Source organism: Thamnophis sirtalis, unplaced genomic scaffold (assembly GCF_051295495.1).
Source record: "Thamnophis sirtalis isolate CommonGarterSnake01/CBP01778 unplaced genomic scaffold, rThaSir2_p1.2 scaffold_9, whole genome shotgun sequence".
Taxonomy (NCBI): Eukaryota; Metazoa; Chordata; class Lepidosauria; order Squamata; family Natricidae; genus Thamnophis; species Thamnophis sirtalis.
This window is the reverse complement of record NW_028261389.1, coordinates 53482076-53494606: the sequence shown is the minus strand read 5'-3', so window position 1 is coordinate 53494606 and position 12531 is coordinate 53482076. Positions and strand designations below refer to the sequence as shown.

The window sequence follows — 12531 nt, the reverse complement described above, 5'->3', positions numbered from 1 at the left end:
CTTTAGCCCAACACTCTTGCTGGCATCCCAGCCAGATGAGAGGGACTGCAGAGTGTCTCCTCGAGTCTAGGGCAGTGAGTCATTCGATGGGAAAGTTGCCTCTTGGAAGGTATGACCCGGATTGGTAAATGGTAAATGGTAAATGGTAAATTTATTTATAGGCCGCCCTTTTCCCTGGGGGGACTCAGGGCGGCTTACAACAGATAGGGCGGGAAGACACACAATGACATATATAAATAACATATAATTAAAATAAAAGCAACATTCATTCATCATTCGGGTGGGGACAGACTATAATCTTTAACCCCAGGCCTGACGGGATAGCCAGATCTTGAGGGCTGTGCGGAAGGTCTGGAGGGTGGTGAGGGTACGAATCTCCACGGGGAGATCGTTCCAAAGGGTCAGAGCTACTACTGAAAAGGCTCTCCTCCGCGTAGTTGCCAGTCGACACTGACTGGCAGATGGAACTCGGAGGAGGCCCAATCTGTGTGACCTAATAGGTCGCAGGGAGGTAATTGGCAGGAGGTGGTCTCTCAAGTACCCAGATCCACTACCATGGAGGGCTTTAAAGGTGGTAAGTAGCACCTTGAAGCGCATCCGGAGATCAACAGGTAGCCAGCGCAGCTCGTGGAGGATAGGTGTTATGTGGGCGAACCGAGGTGCACCCACAATCGCTCGCGCGGCCGCATTCTGGACTAGCTGAAGTCGCCGGATGCTCTTCAAGGGCAGCCCCATGTAGAGCACGTTGCAGTATTCCAGCCTAGAGGTCACAAGGGCACGAGTGACTGTTGTGAGAGCCTCCCGGTTCAGGTAGGGTCGCAACTGGCGCACCAGGCGAACCTGGGCAAATGCCCCCCTGGTCACAGCCGACAGATGGTGATCGAAGGTCAGCTGTGGGTCCAGGAGGACTCCCAAGTTGCGAACCCTGTCTGAGCGGTGTAATGTTTGACCCCCCAGCCTGAGTGATGGAACACTAGCCAAATTATTGGGAGGGAAACACAACAGCCACTCGGTCTTTTCCGGGTTGAGTACAAGTTTGTTAGCCCTCATCCAGTCCCTAACGGCCTCAAGACCCCGGTTCATCACGTCCACCGCTTCATTGAGTTGGCACGGGGCGGACAGATACAGCTGTGTATCGTCCGCGTATTGGTGGTATCTTATCCCGTGCCTCCGAATGATCTCGCCCAGTGGTTTCATGTAGATGTTAAATAGTAGGGGGGATAAGACCGACCCCTGCGGCACCCCACATGTTAGGGGCCTAGGCGTCGATCTCTGCCCCCCAACCAACACCGACTGTGACCTGTCCGAGAGGTAGGAGGAGAACCACTGTAAAACAGTGCCTCCCACCCCCACCTCCCGCACTCGTCGCAGAAGGATACCATGGTCGATGGTATCGAAAGCCGCCGAGAGGTCAAGGAGAACCAAGATGGAGGCATGGCCTCCATCCCTGGCTCTCCAGAGATCATCGGTCAATGCGACCAAAGCGGTTTCTGTGCTGTAACCGGGCCTGAAGCCGGACTGGAACGGGTCAAGGTAACTGGCTTCCTCCAAGGACCGCTGAAGCTGGGAGGCCACCACCTTCTCAACAACCTTCCCAACAAAGGGGAGGTTGGAGACTGGACGATAATTGTTAAGAACGGCTGGATCCAAAGATGGCTTCTTCAGGAGGGGTCTCACCACCGCCGCTTTAAGTGCGGAGGGGAAGAGTCCCTCCCGAAGGGAGGCGGTAACAACCGCCTGGATCCAGCCCCGTGTCACCTCTCCACTGTTGGCAACCAGCCAGGAGGGACACGGGTCCAGTACACAGGTGGAGGCACTCACAGCTCTCATGGCCTTGTCCACGCTCCCGCTTCACCTCTCCTGCTTCGTCTCTCCTGCCTCTTTGCTTCTCCGTTCAGTCTTTGGGCGGTAGATAGAAAGCGGAAGCCAATCCGGGTCATTCCTTCCAAGAGGCAACTTTCCCATTGACTGACTCGCTGCCATAGACTCTAGGAGACCCTCTGCAGTCCCTCTCAGAGAGAGAGAGTTAGTTAGTTGGTGGGCAGACTTAGCACTTTGTTAAGTTTGTTTCTCTGTGTGTTGTCCATATATACATGTCTCCATGGGTGCAATGGTGCAAGCATTTTTTTCCCTCTTTAAAAGAATTTTTGGATTTCTCCTCACCAAACTTTTAAGACTGAAAGAGTTAGAGTTGAAATATAAAGAGATTGTCAATTGCCATACTGTTAGATTGGTAGGCAATTATGGACTATCTTGATTATATCCTCCTTAGAAAGAATATGCTATTGTATGGTTGAGAAAAAGACCAAACTTCATTCCATGGAAACCAAACAAAGTTCATATGGAGGGTTTCTTTCTATGATGGGCTTCTTGAGTCAACAGTGAATATCAGTTATCAAAAATGTAGGTAAAAAGTTAAGCAGGCAATATGGAATTACAAAAAGGGAAGCCAACTTTCTGAATTCTGTTTCTTTGACTTAGTGACTTATAAATAGTAGACTAATGTTCTGAAAACGTGACCTAAATTTCTATATATTTTAAATAGCTGTAAAGCTATGCTGAAAAAGTTGTTCTCAAGGTATTGTGATAAATTCAATAAAAAGAAGGAAATTCTTGATGAACTTAAGGAGGAATGAGAGTATTGGATAGTAAATGGACAAATAAAATTACCAATCAAAGAGAATATTTGCACCTCCAGGTTGAAATGAGATGTTTTCTCTTCCTCTTTCCTCTGACTCTCTTCTCTCTCTGTCTCTCTCATCCTCTTTCTCTTTGTCTTTCTTCTCTTTCTTTCTTTTCCATTCTTCTGTCACTTTCTCTCTCCTTCTCCCTTCTCTCTCCTCTTTGTCTCTTTCTGTCTCATCCTTTCTCTTTGTCGCTCTTTCTCTCTCCTTCTTTCCCACTCTTCTGTCACTTTTTCTCTCCTTCTCTGTCTCTTTCGGTCTCTCTTCGCTCTTTTTTCTTCCTCTCTTCCTCTCTCCTACTCTTTTATCACTTTCTCTCTACCGCCCAACCTGTCCCCATACTTATCTTCAACTGATCATGTTTGCAATAATTTACCTTCTTTTCTAAATAGGCACAATTCCCTTACCGGATCCCTTGCTCACTCAAACACACACACACACACACACACACACACACACTCTCATGCACAAAACCATTTTTCTCCATTCCAATTCAGATCCTATAAATCAATTGCTCTGTGAAACATCTGTGAAAAAAATTCAGGTGCTCAGACATGAAAATGTGCCGCTCAAACACTATACTTTTCCGCACACACTGAAAAAAAATTAGAGGGAACATTGGTTACAACATGCAATTTCCTGAAGCTGGCAATGTTTGTTTATTTTGGTTTTTTTGTCCCTGGTCATATGGCCAAACAAGATACAGAGATTTTTACAACCAGTGTGGCACTTTGTTTTTGTTCTTTTGAGTGCTGTATGGACCTGAGAACTAGTGCCAGAATTGAGTGCTAGAATTGCTTCTATAAGTATATTAAAATATTCTTTTTTCTTATTCTATAGTACTGTACTGTTTGTTTGTAAGCACTTTGGGGACAGCTCTGCTTTTTAAGTACTATACTTTGCAAACTATTGTTTGCAAAGATAAAGTTTGTTTGCATTTGCCTTGAAACTGCTTGTAGAAAAGCTAGCCAGCAATTTACATAAAGCATTCTATAATGTTGTGTTTTCTTGCTTTTATTTTGGGGATTAGTGTATATTACTATAATTTGTAGATTTTAAATTTAAATTGCCTCCAGAAGTTGTGCTCCATCACTGGAAGTCTTTAAGAAGAGACTGGATAGGCATTTATCAGAAATACTCTCTTATGAGAGCAGTGGGTTAGATTAGATGACCACAAAGCCCCTTCCATCGCTGTTACTGTTGCAAGCCAAGAGTTCTATAAATCTCTCCTCCATCACCCTCTGGGTGCCTGGCTGGAGACTCTTAAACTAATTAGTGGCAAGTAGTTTTTTTTAAGCAACTGCAATCGGACAGTTCTGTAAATTCCCCACCCCCTTTTTTTTTCTGGGGAGCTGTCTGAAGACGCTTGAGTTGACTAGCAGCAAATGGGTTTTTTTAAAGCAACTGCAGTCAGAGAGTTCTGTGAGCCTGCTTGGAGGCAATTTAGTTCCTCAGCAGAAGGATGGACCAGCAACCTCTCAGTTCAGTTAATAATGCCAGTGATCAATTAATGAATCAGAGGAAATAGTAAGTCAGATCTTCATTCATTTAATGAGCCATTTCATTCAATTAATGAATTTGATTTTAAAAATTTGTAAAATTGATTCATTTGATGATTTTTTTTTTACTTATGAACCTAATGGGCAGGCTCCATTAGGTTTGTACCCTGAGGACTACCTGTACATTTCAGAAAGGGGACGGAAACCAGAACTAGATAGAAGACAGAGGGGAAGAAAGTGAAGATAGCCGCTCCCAATAATTTCCTAATATGTTAGAAGTAGCAAGAGTTTAATCTGGCAATATTCTGTCTGCTTTATGTAAGTATATAAAGAACTGAACTTTGGTTGAATTGTTCCATGTTCTTTTTGGGCTTAGCCTGACAGCAGTGCATTCACTTGCTATTGTGTTGCAATAACATTGCTACCAGATGCTGGATAGATACTAGAATTCATTGAGGATCAGTGGCCATTACTGAAACTCCTTTCCTTGGAAGAAATTATGGGACGTCCACCATATAATTAAGTTATATTATAACTTAATATTGTTTTGTTTTCAAGCTGCATTAACACAATGTTGAGACTCTAGAAAAAGTGCAGAAGAGAGCAACAAATATGTCTAGGGAACTTGAGGCTAAAATATACGAAGAACAGTTTCAGGAATTGGGTATTTAATTTAATGAACAGAAGGACTAGGGGAGACATGATAGCAGTATTCCAATCTTTAAGGGACTGCCACAAAGAAGAGGGAGGTCAACCTATTTTCCAAAGCAGCTGAAGGCAGGACAAGAAGCAGTGGATGGAAACTAATCAAGGAGAGAACCAACCTAGAACTAAGGATACATTTCCTAATAGTTAGAATGATTAATCAGTGGAACAACTTGACTCCAGAAGTTGTGGGCGTTCCAGCACTGGAGGTTTTTAAGAGGTGACTGGACAATCATTTGTCTGAAATAGTATAGAGTTTCCTGCTTGAGCAAGGTAACTTCCAACTATTCTGAGAAACCAGGGTGGGTTGCTTCTGAGTCTCTTGCCTCACCTCCTGTCCAGCTGTAGGCTATGTTGCCCCTTATCTGACCATTCCCTAGGAGGCATCTCTTTGTTCTATCTGACCATTAGAGAATGTGTAAAACTAAGCAAATCCATGTCTACTTGACTTGGCGATTTCATCTGACATTAGTAACATTACTTTTTACTAGCTCAGTGTTTTGTTTTGTGTTTGCATTGTATGTGGTCTAATAACATTGAAGAGCTTTGCTGTTTTATGAGAATGTTGACTAGCAGCAGTTTTTAAAGCCTGTTGAAATAATAGATAGTGCCAAGGTAACAAAAGGATAACGTACTCAAATAATGAATGATGGCCATTTGTGTAGTTTTCACAATTTTGGGATGAATTATTTGTTATTCAACTTTTTAATATTGTGTATTCAGGAAACATTTTCAGCATAGTATAATGTAACACTAACTTGAAGATTTCTATTAGAACACTTATTAGAATACAAAGTATTATGTATGGACTTACATTCCCACAGATAAACCAGAATGAAGGGTTTTCAGAGGGAGAACATTCTAAAGATTCTCTGTAAATCCTGGAACATACAGTACAGTACTGGATGGTCTCTCTCTATGTAATCCTAAATGAAATGAACTTTACATACCAAAATTAATTCTTTCCTAGATGCATACACAAAAAAGTAATCCTATACGGCTTTTCAGTAACACCAAAGAGCTAATTGAAAATGACTACCTATTTGATGTGCTGCCATGAATGGTGCTTTCACTGCAGCAGCATAAAAATTTGATAGACCAATCACTAAATAAAATTGTATAAATTAGTTGATGCTTTGTATATTTTTTCAATTGTAGAAGTTATGCATATTGTATGCAATAGTTTTGCATATTGTGGTATATGTTGTTTAGTGGCCTTTACAGAAAAATAATGTATAATTATAATTTTCTTTATTTAGTAAATAAAAACTGAAAGTAAAACAACTTATTCTGTTGCAACGTATTCTATTACAGTAGAATGGCTTATATTGGAAGGGACAATATCAGCCCCAGTACAGGTAGTCCTCAATTTACAACCACAATTGAGCCCAAAATTTTATGTTGCTAAATGAGAAATTGTTAAGTGAGTTTTGACCCATTTTATGACTTTTCTTGCCACTGAATCAGGAGTTTCTTGTTAACTGAATCATTGCAGCTGTTAAATGGAGTGGGGAATTCGGGGGTCTGGAGCTCTACCTCAATTTTCAAGGCACAAAAGAAGAAAAAAGAGAAAAAATGATGGTTTTAAAGAGAAAATTTTGATCAGAAGCAGGATTGATAATCAAAGATAAATCAATTAAAGTAGCAAAAGGGCACCGAGATTACCTGAGAGATCCAACAAACAACAAGGTGTGGAGAGATGTCCATAAAAACTTTACCAAGGAAATAAACTGAAAATTAACTCCACCAATGGCAAAAGAAATAAGACTAAATGCCTTCTGGAAGGACATAGGTTGATATATGAAAATTGAGAATAAAAAATAATAATAGCTAAGTTGGATAATTAGTAAGTAGGAATTTAGTAATTTTTAGATTGCTTGCTTAAATAAATAGTTGATAATGGTAATAAGGTATATTTCTATGTTGGCTGGAGGTGAGGAAGCTGGATATAAGTAATAAATGATTTCGTTAACAAATATTAATATAACAATAATAATGAAATGATAAGAGATAGTTAACGACATATATATGTTCTGGTTTAATATAAGGAATTTGGATATAAATTGTAAAGCGTGACTTAGAAAAAAAGGCTTAGAAATGTTGTTAACTAATTATAAGAGATGTAGTTTATATATATGTACTATATATATATATATATGTACTAGTTTAACATAAGGAATTTGGATATAAATTGCAAATAATGATTTGGGAAAAAAGGTTTAGAAATTTAATTAATTAATTCTTACTTTGAATATGTTATAAAGGTGTAATGTTATTGAATATATGAAAGTAGATAATAAAAATTAACTAAGTTTTATCATTAGTAAGTAGTAATTTAGTAACTTATAGATTGTTATATTAAATAAATAATTGATAAGGGCACTAAGGTATACATATATGTTGGTTTGATGAGAAGAAAATAGATATAAACAGTAAAGGATTTTTTATTAACAAATATTAATTATAACAATTAACAATAGAATGATAAGGATAAGGGATACAGTTAATGATACATACATGTACCACCATAACAAAAGGAACCTGCACACAAATTGTAAACAGTGACTGGGGGGCAGAGAGGGCTTAGAAACTTTGCCAACTAATTTTTGTTTAGAATATGTTATAAAGGTTTAAGGCTATTGGATGACTCTGTAATAATTAATAAAATGCCATCAGGTGGTTTTGTTTTTAACTATGGATTATTTTAGGCAAAAGGACACTAAAACAATTTCAGTCAAATGAGAACTATGATATGGTGATAGTAAGACCCATTAAGAATCTTTGACATTTGATATGAATGTAAGTAATGACTGTGGAAGAGATGCACAAAAGCTAATTGTAACCAATTGACACACTTTCTACAAGATATAATGTAAGATGATGATTTTTTGTGTGTTGTTTGCTTAATAAAAATATTTTTTTTTGCAAAAAAAGTGTGAAAATAAAGAAATAGAATATTCTTAGAAAATAAAAAATATCCTGATGGATCCTGTGAAATAGAAAACTTCATTCCTGTAAATAGGCATAATTGAATAGTTTGGGTTGGTTTTTTGGGGGGTATATCTTCAAAAAGAAGCAACTTGTGTTCTCTAGTCATTCTTAGTACCATGTTACTGTTAAACAAAGTGTTAATTATTTATAAACTGGTCCTCTGAGTAAATGTAAATGAGACAGAATAGGATATGTTGATGCCTAAAATAATGACAGTGTAAAACCTATAAAAAATTCAATTTCATACTTAGAAATAGCTCCTAAATATTTTGTCTTCTTTTTGAAGAGGACTCAAAATTTCTGTCTCCACTTAGGAAAGAGCTGGGGAATAACTCCCTGAAACAAATCCATCCCTCGTGTAGTGTTCTGTCTGAGACACGGGAATGTGTATTCTTTTTCAGCTAATAAGAAGGAAAATTAAATTAATTTTGAGACGTTTCTTTGCTGTTTTGCTATATTGTTACCAAAGAATGACTTCATATATTTCAAATTTGCCATCATAATTTCTGCATTCAAATTTTGATACCTCTTTTATGTAAAAGATAAAATACTGTATTAGAATTGTATTTGGAGTCCCTGCATTTTACATATTACATTCCATTTGTTGATATTTGCTGATTTTTATATTAATCATATTAATTAGTAATAGTAATTAGTAATCATATTAACCATATTATATATTAATATTATATATAATATTAATTAGTAATTCAAGATAATTGCAGCATTCACTTCTCTTTTTCTGTTTGGCATTGCTTCTTTTCTAGGTTACTTATACAAAATAAGTAAAAACATTCCAGCAATCTTAAAGAACAGAAAGTTGAGCTTTAACTCTAAAGTGAGTTTCATGGTCCATCTCTGAGTAAAAATGGATATTCACAGCATCTCTGGAAAAAGTATACATTTGGTTCTTTTTTTATGCCAAATTATTACTGCATTGGATGTACCTCTTGATTGTAAGTACTAACAATTTACAATATATGAAAAGATACTGATTGAAAGATTGTCGTAAACAAATATCTTGATGACCTAGAATAAATCTGTATAACAATATAGCATTGCAAAGAATATGTGTGTGTACATTTTCATTCTCCTTAGCTGCAGGAAATTCTTGTTCATAATGATCCATTAATAATTACCTTGTTAATACATTTGCTATTTCAGCATGTAGAATATATCCATAATTAACAATTAGCATTTTGATTACCTTAGCACTCGTAACCTATTTAATGACTTAGCAATGAAAAGAAGTATATTTAACAAACTACATTTGAAAATATTTGAAAGGTAATAATTACTGAGATTAGGAAAAAAAGGCTATATTCTAAAAATAATCAACAATACACACCAACTAGAGCAAGAACAGATACAGAGCCATTAAAATATACTCTGGTTTTACATGCAGTTCACATAATTATCTAAAGAACTTATAACCCACTGTTTAGAATATTTAGAATCCACTATTCTATTACAAAGGCTATCAGAGGAGAGTAGTAAAATGTACAATTTTGGCTGAAGTTTATATTTTTATCAGCAAGAATTTATTTTTCAAGCCTATGACTTAAACACAGAATTATAATTTCCACGGTAACACGAATTAATGGTTCTCATTAAAATATTAATGAGGAATTCCTGTATTCAAACAGATGATAATGAAATGGCACAATTAACAACAGGGCATTCCATCTCTGTTACTTATTCTTCCATTTAGTTCTGTCTATCGATTGCTTTTGGTTTGCAGTGGACAAATTATGCCATCCATTAATTCCATTTCCATATCAGCCAAGGGCATATGTAATGCTAATTATTCCATATAATTTAGGAATAATATTTATAATTGACAATGCAACGTTAAACAAAAGTTCCAAATATTTTGTGAGAAAACTATGCTGATTCTTTGCTGATAAAGTGAATTCGGTATCTGTTGTCAGTAAAGATCTATAGTATGAATGCCTGTACTTTCTCTTTTCTTTCTAGAATTTCATTACTTCTATCTTACTAACAAATAATTTTCTTTAATTCATGTTTACAATTCACTTCCTGAATCTGGTAACGTGGAAAAAAGCAAAACTTCTTGAAGAATGTAAGTTCTGCCCACAAGCCTACAAAAAAAAATGTGTGACTTAATACAATTTTTATGTGCTGAAACCATTTTATTGTGTTTATTGTAATATTCTGTACAGATGATAGCTTATATAAAACATATACAAGAAAAAAATTAATATTTAAAAGATACTGTGTTTCTCTGAAAATACGACCTAGCCTGAAAACAAGTCCTAGCCCAATTTTCACACCTGCTCCTAAAATAAGGCCCAGTTAAGTCCCACCCACCATTTGGTTTTACAAGGGGGGGCAAGGCGCAGACATAAAAACCAAGCTAGGGTCAGGGTGGGGAGGTATAGGATGAAAGGAGGTGGGGGTGCAGAGCTGCCCCATTTACCCCGCACTGGCTTACCTGAGGGCCCCACAGCCAGGCCATCAATATCCTGACAACTGCTTGCCTCATGGCAATGACTCCAAAAACCCCATCTAGGACCCTGCGTGCTACTGGTCGATTTCTTCTTGCTCACAGCCGCAATGGTAGAACCAATTTTGTTGTATTTATTTTGTACAATCATAATAAAGACTATACTATACTATACAGTGGAGCAGGAGGCTGAGGACGCATATGGGTATTGGATAGGTGCTGGAACTGCCGCAAGACGAGGCAGTCATCTTAAAAAAATAGTTCAGACCTTCGAACTTCTCACAAAAAACAAAGATCTCGTGAAGTTGGAAGTTTTTTACTGTAGTCCCACAGACTACTTTTGTTGCCCTGCATGCAGTGGCAGAGAACAGAGCTGGAAAGCATGTTGGTGAAGGCATGTGGCCGCCATGGGTGGGGTGGGTGAGGGTATGGCATGGGTGACATTGCTGAAGGGCCCTCAGGTAAGCCTTATGGGGCATGTGTGGCAGCTCCACATCCCCACCTTGGTTCGCCCTCTACCCCTCCACCGCCTCACTTCATTCTTCTTCATTCTTTGCTACTTCTTCTTCGTGCTCACTGCCGTAATCGAATGGCTGAGTGATACACCAGTGCAGCAGCCACAAAGCAAGGCGGTCAAGGATGAAGCAAGGTGGGGGTGTGCAGCTGCCCCCCCATGCCCTGCACCGGCTTACCTGAGCACCCCGCAGTCTGGTCATCAACATCCTGACAACTGCCTCGCCTTTCAATGGCTCCAGCAGCCCCGTCCACGTGCATCGCTCAGCCTCCTGCTCTGTTGTGGTGGGATCCTGGATGAGGTTTCTGGAGCCGCCGTCACCGCAAGTCCAGGCAGTTGTCAGGACATTGAAGGCTTGGCTATGGGGCACTTAGGTAAATTGGTGGGGGAAAGCTCCCCATCCCCTGCCCTCATCTTCTACTCCCATTACTTTGTTTCGTCTTACCCCTCCCCCCGCCTCACTTTCTGGCCATCATACCAATGTGTCATCTATCCTCCTGCTCCGTTATGGCAGCAAGTAAGAATGAAGAATGAACACGAACAAAGCGAGGCAGTAGGGGGTTGGAGGATGAAGCAGTGCAGTCCATTGTGCAAAACATGGTTGGTGGTGAGAGAGCAAGAGGACGATCTGATCAAACCTCTGTGTGTGTGTCTGAGAGAGAGAGAGAGAGAACACTGCTACCAGCCCTGATATAACTCTTAGAGGTGGAATCAGGTATCTTTCTCTCCTTTCCTCCCTCCCTCCCTCCCTCCCCACCTCTCACACACACAGACAGGTGGGATTGGATCTCTCTCTCTCTCACTGTAGTAACACTGTAGTGTCTGGCCAATGGGCTACTTTTCACTCAGCCGCTTTCCCACTTTCTTCTCCCCGCTCCTCCTCCTCCTTCAGACCAAAGCTGTGCTGTTTGCCTGTCCATTGCAGCGCAGCGCCCACGATTTACTTTGACAGTGACGAGGCTTGGGGGATGGTGAATCCCCATTTGTGGCATGACGGAGAAGACAGAAGGCAATCCCCCCACCAGACCAGCCTGGTGGGAGTGGGTTGGGAAACTAAGCGGGGCCAAAAGCAGCTGAACGGCTTGAACACCACACTTTAAATTGCTTTTGGCACTAGTCGGTTTCCTGCCAGGCTGGTCTGGTCTGATGGGTGGGATTGCCTTCCACCTTCTTTGCCATGCCACAAACAAGGATTGACAGTCCCCCAAATCCTGCCGTTCTCAAAGTAAATCCCGGGATCTGTGCTGCAATGGACAAATGAAAAGTGCAGCTTTTGTCTGAAGGAGGAAGAAGAGTGGGGAGAAGAAAGAGGGAAATCAACTGAGTGAAAAACCCTCTGCTGGCCAGGCACTGAAGCGCTGCCACTGCCACCCCAGAGAAAGAGCAAGAGAACAATCCAATCCAACCTCAGAGAGTTATACTCTGGCAGTAGTGTTTCTCTTTCTCCCTCTCCCTCTCCCTCTCCCTCTCCCTCTCCCTCTCTCTCTCTCTCTCTCTCTCACACACACACACACACACTATCAGATCATTCTCATGCTCTCTTACCTCCACCTCATGGCAGCGGCACCAGCCATGGTCTCCATGGGGGCAGCTGATCTGAGGCACACAGTTACCTGCCTCCCTCTATCTCCTGCTGCATTCGGCCTCCGCATGGTTGCCACCTCCTGTGCA

General features: G+C 40.0%; 1 protein-coding gene across 26 annotated transcripts in view; it reads left to right on the top strand.

Moving 5' to 3' along the window:
* The window catches only part of NRCAM (neuronal cell adhesion molecule), a 134004-nt gene that overhangs the window by 58549 nt on the left and 62924 nt on the right, over positions 1–12531 (top strand). For 20 of the 26 annotated variants that reach the window (XM_087723606.1, XM_087723601.1, XM_087723583.1 and 17 more), the window contains 2 exons: positions 8647–8835; positions 9945–9962. In XM_087723606.1, the coding sequence (XP_087579732.1) occupies positions 8748–8835; positions 9945–9962 (106 nt within the window). In that variant the 5' untranslated portion in view covers positions 8647–8747. The remainder of the gene's footprint in view (positions 1–8646; positions 8836–9944; positions 9963–12531) is intronic. The other 6 variants (XM_087723600.1, XM_087723597.1, XM_087723590.1 and 3 more) reach the window with 1 other exon arrangement.